The sequence below is a fragment of the Prionailurus viverrinus genome, chromosome C2 (genome assembly GCF_022837055.1).
Source record: "Prionailurus viverrinus isolate Anna chromosome C2, UM_Priviv_1.0, whole genome shotgun sequence".
NCBI classification, from domain to species: domain Eukaryota; kingdom Metazoa; phylum Chordata; class Mammalia; order Carnivora; family Felidae; genus Prionailurus; species Prionailurus viverrinus.
This window is the reverse complement of record NC_062569.1, coordinates 27,159,387-27,179,315: the sequence shown is the minus strand read 5'-3', so window position 1 is coordinate 27,179,315 and position 19,929 is coordinate 27,159,387. Positions and strand designations below refer to the sequence as shown.

Here is a 19,929-nt window from a genome sequence, read left to right as displayed (position 1 = left end):
TAATCAGAAAATTGTATTATAAAAAGCTTTGAGTTAAGATGTGGAATTAACCTAAGAAAATTCAGTGTTCTAACTATGTAACTTGCAGTTTTGAGTGTAAAATAAGTGAAGAAGGTAGCACATTTTATTACCATCAATGAATAAGTAGAATATGCCTAATAAAATAAATGTCAGATGATAAGCACTTATTTTAAAGGATACATAATTACATGTACATAAATAGGTTGAATAACAATGAGAACAAGAAATTCGAACTGTCAAGACCTTAGATGTAATAATGCTGCCTATCCCTTATGGGGCGCTTCCTACAGGACCTGTGTACCCACAAATCAGTCTTTGAAGTTCCCCGGAAAACATCCTAAGATAATAAAATAATCTTACACTTGAAGGCTCTGAAGAAGTTGCCTGTGTTATAGAAGAGGAGATACTTTTCCTATAAACAATTTGTTAGAAAAGCATTACAATCAACGGTAAAAAAGGTATTTCAAAGAAAAAAAGCAGTCTTTTTTTTCCAATTTATTTAAACTAAAAGAAAAAAAAAAGAGTCTTTTCAACAGATGGTGCTGAATAATTGAACATCCATCTGCAAAAAACTGAACCTTAACCCATTTCTCACAACATACACAAAAATTAAAATTGGATCACAGACCTTAGTGTAAAACCTAAAAATGTAACACTTTTGGAAGAAAATATAGGTAAAAAAAAAATCTTTGTGACACTGGGTTAAGCAGAGTATTCTTAGAGAAGACATCAAAATCATGATCCATAAAAGAAAAATAAATTAGACTTCATCAGAATTTGAAACCTCTGCTCTCTGAAAGAGTGCTAAAAGAATAAAAAAATAGGCCACTAGGAAAAAATATTTCAAATCAAGTATCTGGTAAAGGACTTGTATATATAATATATAAAGAACTCTCAAATTCAGTAAGAAAACAGACACAATTTTTAAAAAAAATAGGCAGAGCAGACACTTCACTAAACAAGGTATCTAAATGGCAAATAAGCACATGGAAAGATACTCAACATCATTAATTGTGAGGGAAATGCAAATTAAAACCACAAGAAGATACTACTATAAACCTATTAGGATGGGGTGTGGGGGAACTAACAATCCCGTGTGCTAGGGAGGATGCAGAGCAATCAGAACTTGAAAACATTGCTAGTGGGAACACAAATAATAAAGCCACCTTAGAAAACAACTTGGCAGTTTCTTACAAGGTTAAGCATATACTAACCATGTGACCCAGCAACTACTCTTAGGTATTTATCCATGAGAAATGAAAATTTATTTTCATACAAAAATCTAAACACAAATGTTTATATTAGCTTTATTAATAATCAACAAAACCTGGAAATAATACAAATGTCTTTAAACCAGGGAACAAGTAACATTCCCCCCTAACACTGGTATACTACTCAGCAATTAAAAGAATAAACTATTAATACTCACAACCAACATGGATAAATCTCAAAGCATTATGCTAAATAGAAGAAGAAATTCAAAGCCTCATACTATAGGATTCCATTTTTAGAGTATTGTGGAAAAGGCAAAACTATAGGGACAGAAAACAAATCAGCAGTTGCCAAGTGCTAAAAGTAGAGAGAGGAGTTGACTATAAAAAGGCACAAGCGAATTTGGGAATATAATGGAACTGTTCTATATCTTGATTGTGGCTGGTTGCAAGACTGCACGCATTTGCATTTGTCAAAACTTAGAACTGTACGTTAAAAAGGGTAAATTCTACTGTATGTAAATGATACCTCAATTTTTCAAAAAAGCATTAAATACTCATGCTACAATTAAATCAAAGGGGTAAGAAATACAAAGTAATGGTCTCTCTCCACTCTGTATTTTTTACATACAATACAACCACTTAACCTTCATAGCACCTTCCTCAGAGGAAAGCTGGTTCCTGCTAAAGTTAACAAATGTGTGCTGGTATTCATAATGATCATAAATAATAAATACTCTCAATACATCATAAATATTCTCAATGATAAGGCTGACTTCAGTGCTAAGATTTAATTTCAGGATGTGGTTCAATAAATTTGGTGGTCCTGTCTCCATTGTTCCCAAACAGTTTCATTAAGATAACAGTAGAAATGTTGACACTTAGAATAAGGTTTTTCCACCTAAAAGGTGGCCTACCTTCGGTACTATCTGTGAAAGCTGCTGGACATCCATTGCATCTATTTCTTCTCCTGAGACTGACTGGGAAGTTTTGGAATACAATCCCAGACGACTAGCTAAAGTAAAATGGGAGAGAAAACATAATTGAACAAATTAGTTTTGCTTGGGGCCCCTGGGGGCTCGGTTCAGCATCCGACTCTTGATTTTGGCTCAGGTCATGGTCCCAGGGCCATGGGTTCAAGCCCATATCAGGCTCCATGCTGAGCATGGGGTTGGCTTGGGATTTTCTCCCTCTCCCTCTGCCCCTCTCACACCGCCCCCCCCCCCCCCCCCCCCACCTCCTGCTCACACTCTTGCGTTCTCTCTGTCTCTAAAACCAAAAACAAAACAAAAAATTAGTCTTGCTTGCTAGGCTACTCAACATAACGCTCACTTAATGTGATTTGTTATCCATTCTCTTTTTAGGTATAAAATGTCTTTGTATCAAGGGATCATAAGACAAATTACTAGTAAGGCAAACCTATATGAATTAATAAAAAGTCTGGCGTTTTCTTTCTGGCGTTTTGTTTATATTTAATAAAGAATTTTCACTATTTAAACTACTATACCCAGGGCGCCTGGGTGGCGCAGTCGGTTAAGCGTCCGACTTCAGCCAGGTCACGATCTCGCGGTCCGGGAGTTCGAGCCCCGCGTCAGGCTCTGGGCTGATGGCTCAGAGCCTGGAGCCTGTTTCCGATTCTGTGTCTCCCTCTCTCTCTGCCCCTCCCCCGTTCATGCTCTGTCTCTCTCTGTCCCAAAAATAAATAAACGTTGAAAAAAAAAAAATTAAAAAAAAAAATAAACTACTATACCTAAGAACTGAAACAAGGCCAATAGCTTTTGCTTAGCAGCTCAATTTTTTAAAATTTTTTTAAGTGTATTTATTTATTTTGAGAAAGAGAGAGAGAGAGAGAGAGAGAATCCCAAGGAAGCTCCACACTGTCAGTGCAGAGCCAGACGTGGGGCTCGAACTCATGAACTGTGAGACTGAGATGACTGGAGCCAAAGTCAAGAGTCAGATGCTTAACCGACTGAGCCACTCAAGAGCCCTAGCAGCTCAATTTTAACATAGATCTGAATGCATTTTAAGTAAAGTATCCAAAGCCAGACAAAACAGTGGTGGATCTGTGATAATCACGTAGTATATGCAAGTGAAAATAAATGTTTAAAGGTTTTTCTAGGTATAACTTTCCCAACAATGTTATGTTTCTGGCGACATATTCTTCTTAGCATAAAATATGAAACTCCTATTCCAGGCTCTCATCATATTATCAAAATCAGAATTAATGGACTTAGCAAGCTTAAATTTATCAGTATGAATTATAGTTTATAAACTCCAGAATATTAATTTTCAGTGTCCTTTTTTTCCTCTTATTACTTCTTAAGGTAATCTTGAATGGCATTCAAGCGACAAAAGCATATACATAGTGTAATAACAGAAATATTTATATAAGCTATTTTCTTTCAAACTAGGTCCAAGTCAAAGTCTGCTTTAAAAATTATCCTCAAGTTGAAAGGGAAAACTAAATTTCGTTTCCTTTCATGTGCATAATCTAGTACTTTTATCCACAGCATAGTGGATTATGAGATTAAAAATAATAAACTATTCTTTTGTGAATAAAATACATGTGATTTCCTAACAGTTTAGCTATGTATTTGCAATTAACAGCATTACTTTTGAACCTAAAATAAATTTTTCCCACAATTTTATATAGAATATGAGCAAATAAGAGTCCATTTTAATTGCATAATGTCAATATTACGTGTACATGCTTCATATCTAATGGTTCACAAAGCTATGTGCACTGCAGTTAATTTCAGAAAAACTATTTTTAAAAAAAACAAAAAGACCAAAAAGGCAACAGCCTAGTTATACCAATTGCAACTGCAGTCTCCTGTGAGTCTCCAGTAATCATTTTTATTGACACTCCTGAGGCAATGAGTGTTGTGACAGCTTCTTTCACACCAGTTCTAGGAGGATCAATGATTCCCACCAGGCCAAGAAATGTCAGCTGTCCCAGTTCTGGACCAGAAGCTAAAGCTAGAACTGAGGAAATAAAAAAATCAAAAAAAGGAAATGTGAGTCGCATAGCATTACAATTTACTTGACAAAAGCTAGAGACAAATCACTTAAGACTGTAATCTCATAGTAGTTATTATATAATCATTAAATAACCAAATTATTACATGTTAAAACATTAATTTAATGGTTCTAGATAATGGGGTTGCTTTAAGCTATTAAAAATTAAAAGGAATCAGACTAAAGTATAAGTAGAGATGGCAAGTAAGAAGTGAAAAAGAATGTTTTTATAAAGTGACTACGTGTGGCTCCTCTAAATATCACCTATTAGATCTTTAGAAAATATAGTTATTTGGAGAAACTATGGGTTTGCTGAGCTTTGAAAATAGTTTTAAACAGACACCTCAGAGGGGGGTTGCTACTAATGTATCTTCATCTTTCCATTTTATAGGTCTCCAGAACACTGAAGGCTTGGAGAGAAGACTTATTAATTAATTATACATAACATGTAACAATTTCATACATGACAAACCCTGGGAGGTTAATTTAATCTGTAAAGTGACTATAAAACCACTAATAACAGTAGTTTGATTTCTCTCACTCTTTTCATAACATTGACAGGTATGTCTTATTTGTAACTTTGGTTCTCTAAGAATATCTAAATAACATCACCATATCATTATTTGTGTCATCCCTGGACACTTAAGATACAACACAAACTACTATTCATTTCCAAATATCATTTAGCTTAGTCTCACAACTCTGGTAACTACCTTATGAGCCAAAGAGATGTGTCTCCATCTGGAATATTATTAGACTGAACAACTTACAGAAAAAAAAAAAAAAAAATACACACACACAAAAAAGCACACCAACTGAACATATGTATCTCCTAGGGAAACTGAAAAGTCATAACCATGATCACGAACAGTATCCATTCTTATTTAAGCAGAAGGTTCAAAGGATTAGATATATTTGGAAAACCAAGGTTAGAGGCAAATGACTTCTATTTTTCCGATGTCAGAGTCATAGACCTAACTATGTAGATGTGTGCCCCAAAGGCTTTCACCCTGGAGACAATGAGCCTCCTGACAGTCCCTGGTGTTGGAACAGAGGCAGAAGACAACAGAAGGAGATAGTGAGTACCAATTCCTATGTCACCAAACCCTAAGAAAGGGAGATCAGCTCCTGGCGCTCTCAGTAGAGGGGTGGTATTAGCCTAAAGGTTAATACCCTGTATTTATTTGTTTCCTCAGCACAAATGAAGATGCACTGCTGCTGTTCAGGACAAGGGTAGGTAGACTTTTTTCGTGTGGAGGGTCCCCGACTAAAACATAAAAACAGAACAGACTCTGACTTCAAAATTAAGAACCACGTGTATTTAAGAAACTTAAATTTTGTAAGATGTAACCTAAGTATGTATCAGGTTAAATCTGAAGTCTTCCTATTCCCCTTATGTTAATTTCAGAAGGAGGAGAAAGCGGAGCTTAAGCACAGGAAAAGACATGCAGCAAGAGGCAAAAGACCAGAGTGTTTCCTAAAGCCCTGGGAAAGAGATTTTCTCGCTACCAACTCTGGTCTGTTTCACAATGTTACAACACCAAACCACACACACACATACACACACACCAACAAAGACCTCCATAATCCTTCAGATGAAAAGAGTCCAAATAAAAACATACAAAACCTCTGAAACTTCTTTAGGGTCCCTAAATCCAAGCCAACTTTGGACCCTCTTGTTAAGAATAACAAAACTCTGGGGGCGCCTGGGTGGCGCAGTCGGTTAAGCGTCCGACTTCAGCCAGGTCATGATCTTGCGGTCCGTGAGTTCGAGCCCCGCGTCAGGCTCTGGGCTGATGGCTCAGAGCCTGGAGCCTGTTTCCGATTCTGTGTCTCCCTCTCTCTCTCTGCCCCTTCCCCGTTCATGCTCTGTCTCTCTCTGTCCCAAAAATAAATAAACGTTGAAAAAAAATTTTTAAAAAAAAAGAATAACAAAACTCTGCCTTCAAAGCCACAAGAATACCTTTCTAAACCTAGCTTATTGTAAGAGCAGAAATCCTGTAGACCTATCCAAATGTTTTATACCCACAGAGAGCCCTTGCTTAAGTGAACCGTGAATAAGAGGAGTATCTTTTTACATTAAGTTGCTTTCTCCTCCCAGGATTGTACTTGACTTCTATTTTGTAAAAATAATAAGACTAAGGAGGCCAACTCTTCCAGTTTCCTTGAAAGAGACTACAAGCCAGAGGACTATCGAGAAGGTAAAAACCAGGTATGGCCTCAACCCCTGACTCTTCAATCCTACACATGCTGTCCCTAGGAGAAACGGCCTAATGTGTGTGTGTGGAGAGCAGACACTCTCTCCCCATCACTGTTCAGTCAGCAACACAGACATAAAGCAGAACGTGGGCACTTCTTTACCTGTCTGGTGAATGGCAAGGGAAGAAGGTCAGCAGAAGAGGAATAAGTAAACAATCACCAGAGTTTAAAGGACAAATCAGAGACTTAACATTTTAATATTTAGGGAATTATTTTAGATCTCGTAATAAATAAAACAGTTAAAATGATAAAACAAAGAAGGAGTAATATCACTTTCCCTTCCTCCATTCCTTTTCTCACAAGATAAGTTTGTCAAAAATAAAATTTCTATCACCTACTCAGAGACCACTGCACGTCTGTAAGAATTAGAAATTTCGTATTTTGCTACATTCCCAACTTCCCCAGTTTTTGGGGCCAAATAGCCAACTAAAACATAAGACTTCAGAAAGGACAGTGTTCTATAAATAAACCCTGGAACAGAATGGGGCAGCTCAGATGTGAAGCACAAATTCATCTACAATTAAAAGAAGGTCTCACTGGGGTAGGGGTTTGGGAGGGATGGGTCAAATAGTTAAATGGGATTAAGAGGTACAAACTTTCATTTATAAAATAAAGTCATGAGGATGAAAATTACTGCATAGGGAATATAGTCAACAACACTGTAACAGTATTATATGGTGACAGATAGTAACCATACTTATTGTGGTGAGCATAGCACAATGTATACACTTGTCAAATCAGTATGTTATACACATGAAACTAACATAACATTGTATGTCTGCCTCAATAAAATACAATAACAGTTACTTTTCCACCCTAAGGAACTATGTTAAATGGCCTTACCTCTGAGCCCTGCAGAGCCCATTCGTGCTTTCTCCTGTTGGTACAGATCTCTTTGTTGCTGGGTAAGTGCCAACATCTGCCCTTTGCTATAGTATGTAGTACAATACTTAATCACCTGTTCATAAGCACCTTTCATAAAACAAATCTCTGGTCCATCCTAAGAAGAAAAAACATTGCAACTAAATTCAAGTTAATGCCAACTTGTATATATCTGTCACTGGAGTCAACAATACATGGCATACATTTCTCATAATAACCAGGGCAGTTACTCAAATCTAAGGCTTTGAATGGCACTTCAACTCTGAAGATTAAAAGTTCATATGTGGAAGCTTTTTTTACCCTCGAGAGAAAACAGCATCTACTCCCCAACCACCCTCACCTCCACACACTGAAGGCAATGCTACCCTAAGCCCTGGATTAGCCACTCTGGGATTTGGGGAGGGCCTTACAACGTAACAAGAAAAGGAAAGAGATCTATCATCAGCCCACAAGCAGTGGCTCAGGCTTTCCATCAGCTGCTATTATATGCGCATTATGTATGTGATCCCATTTAATTCCCAAAGCTACCTTGTAATTATGGGTATTATCAGAACCTTTTACTTTTTACCTTAGCAAAGCATTATACAAAAGCTTACAATGAAAAACTACAGTTGCCTGCCCAAATTTTCACACCTCTAGTCCTACTCTACTAGAACAAACCAATTTTAACTGTATTCCTTCCTACTTATCTCCATATTCTTAAATGCATTTACACTGCTACTTTTTTTGCTGATCAATTTTATACATGGTCCACTGTGACAGGTGATAGTTGGCCACCCTACTATCTATTCCTCCTCTCCCCATTGTTACAATGAAGTTAAAGCAAAAGTTGCCAGTATTCTGTGTACTTTAGGGTTTCCCACCCACTGAGCAAAGGAAAATAACTAAGAACAGTTCACAAACATCCCACTTCTTGCAGGTACATGACAGGAATGTATTTCTCTGCCCTTGTCTCCCACTTTGAAGTCAGAGGTGATTTGCTTTGACCAATAAATATGAACAGCACTGAATCACTGGCAAATGCAAATAATGTGCTATTCCTCTGGCCCTGCTAGGACAGTGTATGCTCACACTGAGACGGAGCCTTCATCTGCCTTGGGTCCCCAAGTAACTACTGAGCAGATTATTAGGAGGTAAGGAGGAAAGAAGAAGGTATGATGTGGTTTCCATTAACTCAAATATATTTCTTTTCTTATTTAACTTATTTGTTTAGTTTTATGTACACCTATTATATTGCCTCCAAACACTTCCATGCAATATAAAGCCCTTCTCAATGATATTTTTCGTATGATTAAATGAGCAGGTAAACTATTCCTTCCACATTATTACTGAAGACCTCCTCCTTGGGTATTGTTCTCCTTTCCCTTCTAGTTTGAGTTGGCCAATTTCTAAGCCTGCTACATGACTGGTATGCAGGACTTCCCTTCACCTCTGTCCTGGGGATTCTTTGCACCCTTCTCCTGGTTAGAACTCACTGGGTTCAAAGTCTTCATTTTCCTTAGTTGTGTTTTCTCTTGGAATAACATATCTGCAAGTATCTAAGAAAAGGTATGTGGGATACACATTTTGGGACGTGGAATATCTGAAAACATTTTTATCCCATCCCCATATTTTTTAAGTTCAGTTGAGAATAAATTTCCTCTCAATGTGAAGACATTCCTCTATTATCTTCCAGCCTCCAGAGTCCAATATTACATTTGAAAAGTCTAAGAAGCTACTTTAATTCCTAAACCTTTATATAAAATCTCTCCTTTGCCTCCTCTCTGGCCCCAAAAACCAGTGGAAGTTTTTAGAATTCTCCTTTAGTGTCCTCAAATTTCTTGATTATGGGCACTGTGTTTATCCCTTCACCCCACCCTTCTTTAATATAACTCATTGTGCTGAGCAGCTGGTGGGCAATTTTATTCTAGAAGCTGAGGTCCTTACTCTGGAAAATTTTGGTGTTATTTGATAAAACCTTCCCATTTTCTGTTCTCTGTTACCACTATGTTGGCTATCTTGTTTATATTCTAATTTTTGTACCTTATCTTTTATATTAAGCACCTCTCTGACTTTTTGTACCCCTTTCTGATAGATTCGTTGACTTTATTTTCAAAACATTCTACTTAAGGTATTTTGTTGTCATTTTCTAGGGTCTTTGGAAATTTTCTTCAGTATCCAGCATTATCTTTGTCTTGCTGAGACCCCTTTCCCTTTTGGTTTCGTCTGTGTCTTTCATACTGAAGACAAATATTTAGCAAACCTTGACTGTCCATTTACTTTAAGACTCAGGAAATTAAAGGTCTAGAAGCTCCATGGGCACTGATAGCGTTTATCAACTGATAGCCCTTGCTGTAGGGTGATGAGATGATGACCAAGAGTCAGTAAGCTCTACCAGTGAACAAAGAGCTTAGGTAAGAATACTCCGTATTACTGGGATCTCCCTGAGACCAGTAAGCTTCCCTACAACTCTTCAATTTTTGGCATCAGCGAGTGAGGGTAGGAAGATACCTCCCTGCAGGCATTCTAAGAAAGTGGAGTTAGATGCTGGAGGCATGCTCTTCAGGACAATGACTTGCCCTTAATCACTCTGTTTTCAGTTATAAGCCTTAATTCTGCCCTCCATTCTTGTTCCCAAGATGGGATTGCTGATATTCTACTGGGGTAAAGAAGGGCTAATGGTTGGGCCTCAAGAAACAGCGAAGGTTCTCTTGGGGGATTTCTACTGGTTCCTCACTCAGAACTTCAAACTGATCTCTTGCTTTTAACCTCATGTCTTAATCCCCACCTTCAAAGATACCTATCATACTGAGTCTTTTCCATCCTTTCTCTTTTTTACATTCTTTACTGACTGGCTGTCATTTTGACAGGTTCCAGGAAGAGAGTATAAATAAACGTATACTGAACCACTCAAATGAAAGTCCTCTTTTTTTTTCTTTTTTTTTAATTTTTTTTTTTCAACGTTTATTTTTATTTTTGGGACAGAGAGAGACAGAGCATGAACAGGGGAGGGGCAGAGAAAGAGGGAGACACAGAATCGGAAACAGGCTCCAGGCTCTGAGCCATCAGCCCAGAGCCCGACACGGGGCTCGAACTCACGGACCGCGAGATCGTGACCTGACTGAAGTCGGACGCTTAACCGACTGCGCCACCCAGGCGCCCCAGATGAAAGTCCTCTTAAGACAAACTATTCGAGCCACTGGGGTTATCTTTATGGTAAGTCTGCCATATCTGTGCCAGGCTGACCTCTTCTAGATCCTGAGGCACATCAGTGAGTTTGGTTTTGTTACACTGGTTGGTTTTGTTTTGTAAGAGGAGATTTTCAGATCAGCATATGAGAAGAACAATCCCATACATCTTTCAAACTTATACCCTGCTGCTACCTATCCCCCACTCCCATAACTGAGATCAGTTCTCAAGCTGTAACATTAATGTACAACTTCCAAAGAAAAACTCTCGTGAAGTTAGACTCAAAACTGCTGAAGTGAAATCATTAAACTTGACATGAGCCACATTATCTTGAAGTACTGAGTGACCATATATAAAACATAAAGAATCAAACTTTCCATATAAACTCATATACGCATTCTTGCGGTTGAGGGACTCCTTTGGTCCAGGACAACAGGTGAAAATTATTTAACTCTAATGCAATTTTTGAAAGCTTTATGTTACAAGGTTTAAAGGCATTTTATTTTTACACTTTTATTTATTTACTTGTCTCCCTTCCCAGGAGTTCATAAAAGTTCCTTTAAAGATCAGACAAATCTTTTTTCTCCTCATGAACAGAGTTCCTGGCAGACATCTATTGACAAGTTCAATGTTGACCAACTTGGCCTTTCTTTTAAAATCAGTTATGTTTCCTATTTATTATGAGTGAGAAATCCTCTCACTCATTCCTGTCTACAGAGATGTAATGGCTTCAAACTATTTGCTCATAGGGGAAATCACATAACCAATTATTAATTCCTAATAAAGAAAATACTAAAATAACATATATATTTTTTAAGGGCATGGCAAAAGCTTCAGCATCAAACTGGTAACAGCAACTATGAGTGACATACTTTGTAGATAACTAATAAGTCTTATTACACTAACTTTATAAAAATTTCTAAAGCACCCAGGGACAAAGCAGTAGCTTGAAATATCACTGCATGTCATTTTGCCAGTTTGTAAGCTGGATCAACTAACATGAATTATACATATTTGGTAACCACTTTTCCACAAAATAATGTGGTTTTGTTTGTTCTGAAGACAAGGCATTCCTTCAGCGAAAGAATACTGATTGACACCAGAGAGCAGAAACCTATAATACACAGTCATCAAGAACAAAGATGTTGATAGAATCTGATGTCACAAGTTCTAGGACACTGAGACCAGGCTCCAACTCATTTTAAGCTATTTGTTCACGCAGCAAAACCGGGTATCCATACGCATGAAATCAAAGGGAGCATGAGAGCAACAAGGATGAGTTACTACGAATTATACACGCTTTAAAGAAACAGGCCTTTGCTTTGCTCAATGATCACTTAAAGCCAAAGGGGGATAATGAGAGCAACACGGTCATCTATGTTCAGCAGGATTTAGTAAGCACTCGTTACACAGAAAGGTACCTGCTGTGTCCGGTGTACACACTTAACAGCCATCCACTTTTGCTCAGAGCTAAAAGGATATTCAGCTTTTCTGATATAGTCCTGTTGAAGCCCATCAAGACCCATCTGTATGACACAAAAAGAAAGTTAATTCTCACCAACACGGGACTATTTTTTTTCTTTAACACAACTTACAGCTAGGCTGGCTAGAGATATCTGTGGAGTATTATTCAAATAATGGTGACAGAACAGCAATGCTCCTTCCATTTATACTGTATTTTTCTGAATGACAGCATACGTGATCAAGATGAAAGCCTTGGTGTGTACATACAGTGTAAGGCATGCTCCCTGGACAGTATGCAGACCAAATCTTCAACAGTGACTATATGAAAATCTCTGCTGGCTCAAATTCTGGAAGGAAGCAGGGTACCCGAACCATAAAGGTACCCAACTGATACTGAGTATGTACTTTTGTAATCAACAGAAGCTTCAGATTCAATTCCTTACTTCCTCGGGATCTAAATCCATCTTTCTTGTTGCTACCATCCTACTCCCGTGTACCTTACCGCTTGATATTCTACTACTACCAGGGTCATGTAGCTGTTCTTCCCAAAACCCTCTGCATTTCCCTCTACATATTCAAACTACTCAAAAACCTAGCTTAGTGCTTTTTGTTCTTTGTTATCTACTGAAACATGTTCAGACTTTTCTTCCTGGCTTTCAAAGATCCTCTAGAAACCCACCGTGCAATCTCTTTAACAATCCTGTGGGTTACTCAAACTCCCTTCTTGTCATCCAGGTCACCAATACATAAGCCACCATGCAATCTATGCTTATTTATTCCTCCACGCTTTTATCCTTGCTCTTTCCCTAGCTTACTGCCTTTCCAAATCCTGCCTATCCTTCGAAGCCTAGGTCTCCAGTCTGAATGTGCATTGTTCTTATATGTGGCTCAATGTCTAAGACTTAACTATCTACTATATTGGTCTACCTTCTATCTGTTTCCAGTATGTCAGTGTCAACTCCCTACCCTAAAATGTGAGGTCCTCAGTCATACGGAGGTGGTTTCACACACTCTCTTAAAAGTTAAGAGTATAAGGTTAAGTTTAACACAGTAAATAACAGATAACAGATTCAACTTTTAAATATCCTTCAAAAAGCTATACGATGCTACTTTAGTTACAAGAGAACAAATGATAAAGAAATGTAGCTTTCTGAAAGTTAAGAAAACATATATTCTAAAAATATCAATTTTATTAAATACAATAACCTAAATTTCTATACTGGATCTCAATTCAAACAACCTCATTTAGAGGTATCCTGTTTCACACAAGTCTCAAAGCTTTCTAAGACTGCTTTTAAAAGTAGGAGTTTTAATTTTTGTTGTGGAAGTGACAGAGTGGGCTTTAGGTTTCATATTTAATCAAAGGTAAGACTTAGAAGAGGAAACCAACTGGGAAAGACAAAAGGGTCACAAAGAACAGCACCCTATCTCCCCAACACAGATTCTAACTCTATACTCGTTTTAAGAAATTGATAATGGAGGAAATGGGAAGACTGGAAAAAGAAAAGCTATGTCTTAATATCTTCACATGGAAATACTTTAAAGAATATTTCCTTTTACTCATTTGAATGTTATAGTACTTCAGCAATTACACCCATTTATAAAGCTTTTCACATGAAACTCTAAATATTATGGAAAACAAAAACATTCTTCATAAGAAGAAATCCAGTCACTGGTCATTAATTTGTTTCTTGAACGTAAGGCATAAAGCTATACTGAACAGGCTGTATTGGCTCTGTAGTTCCAAGAAGAATAAAACTAGTCCCCAAAAGGCAATGTAAACAATGAAACATTGTGAGTTGTCTTCATTCTACACCTAAAAACTAGTAATACTGAAACTGATAGCCTCACATTCTCCTGTGAGGGTAGTATCTTGTATACTGAAGAGAGATCAGGCACATACCTTCATTGCAAGAGCGATTAAAGCTCCTTCCGTTGGCTTCCCCATTAGAGTGTTGTTTCTAATTACAGCATCATTGCATACACAGCCCGCCTAAAAGAAATACATGGAAACTATGAACCCATCATTGTGTCCTAAATCATTATGAAAAGTCACCTTCTTAGGGAATAAAGTAGTTACCTCAACAATTCTGCTAACAGCTGGGTTATAGAATCCATGAACTACATCACCATCAACAATCACTTCCCCAAATGGATTGTAGCCAACACCAGTAACCTAAGGAACATAAAGTGGGGTCAATAATTCAACCAGAAGACAATGACAATACTCATGAAAACTGAAAACTATAATGAGTTATGTTCATTTAATTTTATACATTATGATACTATTAGTGTATATATTTAGAAAAGCACTTGTCTGAAAGAATACTTAACAGTTAAAAGAATATAGATTCTAATTTTTACCATAATGACAAACCTATAATTATATTAATAATTAAATTAATAATTATGACAATGTACAATATAAGAAGAAATGTTGTTAACATAATCTTATATTGTTTCTACTTATACTATAAAAAAAAGATAAACCATGAAAATCTCTATATGTAAGTAAGCTTTAAATTTATGTAACATTATATTTATGTAACATACTAAATTTTCCAAGAATTCAAATCCATTTCCACACCTAACATTTGTGACAAACCTGAGACCCAGAAAACAGCAGAATTCTTTTTGCAAATATGCAGGAACAGAGACATTATGTGATTTATCCCCGCACTTACAAACTAATTTAACATAATATATTACACGCCAGTTTTAAAAATCAGAGGTCAAAACAAACCAGATACTTACTCTGTATGGCTAGAGCAAATCAAGTTAAATTTCACAATAAAATAAAATTAAATCAACAAAAAAAAATAAATCGACAAAAGTTAAATTTCACAAAAATAAGACAGTTTAGAGAATGTTAACCAATTAACAAATGGTTAATGCTCAACATATCAAAGCACGGGCTTAAAACAAAACAGCAACTTATATCCTACCTTCCATATCTGAACCATAGAAGCACATGTAACCCCAATGACCCAGAGTCATCCACAAAAGGCATATTCAACAACAGAGTATCAGGTATCCTTCCTTAACCAAATCTAATACCCTAAATAAGAACAGTCTCATTTCAAAGCCTATGTAAAATAGAATTAAATAAACCTAAATGCAACTTCTGTCAATTTGTCTAATGCTTACTTTGCTCGGTGAATTGGATATAAATACAATTTAAAATACTGTACCCATCCTAAGTGGTGTGAATGGACACACCAGCCAGAAATCCAGTAAAGATTGGGGGGGGGGGGGGGGGGGGGACTGGAACTTGTCCTCATCTAGCTTCAAAATTAACCAATGCACATACACTGACATGCACTTAAGAAACTGCCAAAATGTAAGTTTTAAAATAAAGTAATTCATCTATTCATTTATTCTTTCAACAAGTATTTACTACTGTGAGGCAGGCCCCATGTTAGGCAACTTAGTTCTGCTCTACTACAACTTCTAATATTTTAGAAAATTTTATCTGGGCTAAAAACTAAGAGGCACGGAGTGCTATGAAAACAAATAAAATAGGACCAGTTCTGAGTGGTCAGCAAAGCTTTTCTAAAGAAGTAGGGTTCGAACTGCAGTGCAAAGGATAGAGAGACATTAAACTGTCCTGTGCAGTGAGAACAGCAGTGAAGGTCCTGAAGTAGGGGGAATTTTGTCACACTGAAAGAACATAAAGCCAGTATATCTGGTGCACAGAAAGTGAAGTGGAACATATAAGGCTGAAGAAGGAAACAAGGAACAAAATACGTACGGCCTCAAGAGGCCACACTTCAGGATCCTGGTCGCAATGGAAACATCTTAATTAGGGAGTGACTTGCTCAACATTTGGTTCTGAAAGATCCCTCAAGCTGCGTATAGAGCAAGAATAAGAGTTTGGTAACAAATGGCTAGCAGGGGTGACTGGAAGGTGCTAAGGATGATGCAAAGTTTCTGGTCTGTAGAGTGTACAGCGTGTGCAAGTGGAGCGGGATCAAGACTGGTAAAATAAGGGAAAGACTCTGCTGCTGCTGAATTTATAACCCTTTTGAAGATAAGACACTAGAACTGTGAGGAATGTCTACACACCAAGTTTCTTAACAAAGAAATACTGTTGTTAAAAAAAAAAAAATCTATAGAGTACCTCAGCATGCAGACCGTCTGAAGTAAATATGTGAGTAACAGTCATTTCATTCTTTGTCAATGTTCCAGTTTTATCTGAACAAATCACATTACAGCAGCCTAAAGAATAAATCATTACATGTCACCAAAAGAGTCAGAGGGAAATAAACAAGTTCACATTGAAAACAAATCAAAGACTCTGAAGCCTGTCCTGCTGTTCTGAATTTTGAACAAATCAAGTTCACTGATAATTTTAGATGTTTTCTCATTATGATTTCACCATAAAGTGATTACTCATGTTAAAATTAAAAAAACAGATTAACTGATAAATGTTGACTTTTTCTTATTAATTTGCAGTTGAATTTCTACAAAGCTTCTCAGTATTAGCTTTATATAATATTTCTAGAAAGTTTAAAGGTACCTAAATTTAAACCCATATAATTGTTTCAGTCAGAAATTTTAAGATATTTTGCCTTCTCAGTACTGTAATGCAAACTAAAAATTAAATTCAACATTTTTAGAATCCTAAATTAAAAAAAAAAAGATATTTCACAGCATACAGAAAGTTACTGCAATTTTCATATCACACATAAAGTTGTTACAGCAACACTTAGCAACTGTTGTATATTTACTGTTATCAGAAATTCAACTGAAGTACGACATTCTGGGATCTATAATTATCTTTCTTGAGATGTCAAAGGAAAGTAATTCTACTAATTTTACTCTAAAGTTTCACTGATTAAATAGATTTTTTTTACATGATTTAAGCATTACAACATCTCTGATACAGAAAGATTTCTCTGAAAGTCCCCTATCCTGAATGATAGCGTTTTTAAGTACCTTTTCTGGTTGTGAAAACCACACTTAACTTTGCCACAAGTCAAATACCACCACTCAAGCCTCTAAGACAAAAATGGTAACAACCTGCAGATGATTCACTATTGATGTAAACTCACACACTATTGCATAAGTATGCTCACATTACCACATACTTACCCAGAGTTTCGACAATAGGCAGTTTCTTCACAATGGCCCTTTTCTTCACCATTCTCATAACACCAAGAGCTAGAGTCACTGTGACCACAATGGGAAGACCTTCAGGAATTGCTGCTACAGCCAAACTGTAACCAATATATACTTAGTATTGAAGCATAAATTAAATAGTACCTACAGCAATCAGTTCAATTGGCTGTGACTTAAAACTGAGGCTAATAAAAACACAAAATCAATATGGTCAATACTCAAAAAGTGGCCTCAAGAAGAAGGGAAAGTTGATTACCATTTATTGGATAACCTACTAACTGCCAGGTTAAGTGTAGTGGTTGAAGAATACAGGCTGTGACATCAGATTACCTAGATCTGTACCCCTGGCTTCCCCAATTTTTACCTGTTTGACTCTGAGCTATTATCACTCTACCCCTGTAGTTTAGTTTTCACATCTGTAAATACACATAACAGTAATAGGTATTCAGACAAAAACTTACACATGACGGGTCATACCAGCACTATTTACAATCACTGAGAGATGTAAATAGTCCAAATTTCCATCAACTGATAAATGGGAAATTGTAGTATAGCCATACAATGTAGTATTCTGCCATTAAAAAAAAAAAAAATGAAGTACTGATACATCCTACAACACGGATGAACCTCAAAAACATTATGCTAAGTGAGAGAAACCAGACACAAAAGACACATGTTGTTTTGGTTCCATTTATATGAAATATTAACAGTAAGCAAATTCAGAGACAGGAAGCAGTTTAGTGGCTGCCAAAGGCAAGAGAGAAGGAAAAATGGTGCATGATCGCCCAGCAGGCACAGGGTTTTCTTTCGGGGTGATGACAAGTTCTGACACTTGATAATGGTTGTAGCTGTACAACACTATGAATGGATTTAATTCCACTGAATTGTACATTTTAAAATGGTAAACTTTATGGTATGTGTATTTTATTACAACAAAAAAATGTACTTCACGGTTTCCCTCTGCAATTTTTTAAAAATCAAATTAAGTCTCAGGGCGCCTGGGTGGCTCAGTCGGTTAAGCGTCCAACTTTGGCTCAGGTCATGATCTCGTGGTCCATGGGTTCGAGCCCCGTGTCGGGCTCTGTGCTGACAGCTCAGAGCCTGAAGCCTGTTTCAGATTCTGTGTCTCCCTCCTTCTCTGACCCTCCCCTGTTGAAGCTCTCTGTCTCAAAAATAAATAAATGTTAAAAAAAAAAAAAATCAAATTAAGTCTCTATGTTTTATCCCACACCAAACTCCCCTATAGGTAAGGACATATGTGTTCCTGTTCCTCCTTCTAACATTGTTCTCTCCACTGCTTCTACTTCCCAATTTCTATTACCTACCTTTTCTTCAGAATGATCTACCTTGACATCATTAGCATCCTGTTCTATAAGCATTATTAAAGGCTTTCATGCTCTGTTTACAGGTTAATTCTAAAAGGTGAAAGCCAATGAATGACACAATACCACTGGCTAAACAGTATACACTAAAGTCAAGAAATATGTGCGATCATTAATGTTCCCTTCTCTTTTTTGAACTATTCTATGCTCAAATAGAATCCTCGTTTCTTATGCTTCCATTAACCCTCACTGTATCAGGAAAAATAGGCATCAGTTTACAATCTAGATCTAGTGGACCTTTCCCTTCTTTTGTGTCTAAGTTTCACTTTATAAATAATTTGCAAAGGAATAAATGGATTATGAAAAACTTCAGAAATTTTTAATTTTAAAAAATTTTTATATATTGTTTAAATTTATCTTGAGAGAGGGGAGGGGCAGAGAGAGAGAGAGAGAGAGAGAGGGAGGCAGAGGGAGAGGGAGAGGGAGAGGGAGAGGGAGAGGGAGAGAAAGACACAGAATCCAAAGCAGGCTCCAGGCTCTGAGCTGTCAGCACAGAGCCCAATGCAGGGCTCGAACACATGAACTGGGAGATCATGACCTGAGTCAAAGTCAGACACTTAACTGAGCCACCCAGGCACCCCTAGAAATTTTAAATTTTAACCCCAAACTATATTTCTGGATTTGAAGGTATACATATATCAGAAATATGCAATGTCCTTTTGGATGCAACTAACTGCTTGTCAACTGTCATGAAGGAACCTGGAATATATTCACTTTACAAAAAGTGATTTCAGATTCAAAAAACATTTCCCATAGGTTATAGGCTTATCAATTCTGGTTTTACTTTTCGCATTTATATCTTCAAAATGCAACACTTCTGAAAATGTTGATGGTTCATAACTTTGTTGAAAAGATAAGTCATCTCTGTAACATAATTTTTAGATTAAAAAACACCAATTACAAGGGGTGTAAATGAAGTTTTTCATTTCTATATCATCTATTTCCATTTAATCACCTTTATATTAATACCAGCCTTCAGTATTTGTCCACTTATAAATGGTGTAAAGTAAAAGCTGGCAAACAAATATCAGAAAAGATGAAAGAAAAGGGTCATACATCCTTTTAACAAAAAGGGGTGGCCTAGGTTCTTGTTGGAAATGCATGATAAATTCCTTGATGTAGAATGACTAACTGAAAGAGAATACCTGTCCTTCCCTTTTTGTCATAAGAAATAAACTTTCACTCATTAATTCAGGAGTTAAATTAAATTGAAGCTACCATCACCCAAAGAGTCACAGTATTAAGATTTCACATATATTATTAAATTTCACCCTCATCATTAGAGCCTACAGTAGCACTTTGTCTCTTTGCATTTCATCTTCCGGTTTGTCCAATAATTTTCCTGTCAATTACTCTTTGCCATTATGTGGGAAAATGAAAAATTACAATTCTTAATTTTAATG

The 19,929-nt window shown here is 36.7% G+C and overlaps 1 protein-coding gene across 4 annotated transcripts in view; it reads right to left on the bottom strand.

The window, feature by feature from the left end:
- The window catches only part of ATP2C1 (ATPase secretory pathway Ca2+ transporting 1), a 139,261-nt gene that overhangs the window by 32,831 nt on the left and 86,501 nt on the right, over nucleotides 1-19,929 (bottom strand). For all 4 annotated transcript variants that reach the window (XM_047875526.1, XM_047875527.1, XM_047875525.1 and 1 more), the window contains 8 exons: nucleotides 17,118-17,242; nucleotides 16,144-16,241; nucleotides 14,104-14,199; nucleotides 13,927-14,016; nucleotides 11,981-12,085; nucleotides 7,353-7,509; nucleotides 4,047-4,217; nucleotides 2,150-2,247 (listed from right to left, as the gene is read on the bottom strand). In XM_047875526.1, coding sequence (XP_047731482.1) covers nucleotides 2,150-2,247; nucleotides 4,047-4,217; nucleotides 7,353-7,509; nucleotides 11,981-12,085; nucleotides 13,927-14,016; nucleotides 14,104-14,199; nucleotides 16,144-16,241; nucleotides 17,118-17,242 — 940 coding nt within the window. The remainder of the gene's footprint in view (nucleotides 1-2,149; nucleotides 2,248-4,046; nucleotides 4,218-7,352; nucleotides 7,510-11,980; nucleotides 12,086-13,926; nucleotides 14,017-14,103; nucleotides 14,200-16,143; nucleotides 16,242-17,117; nucleotides 17,243-19,929) is intronic.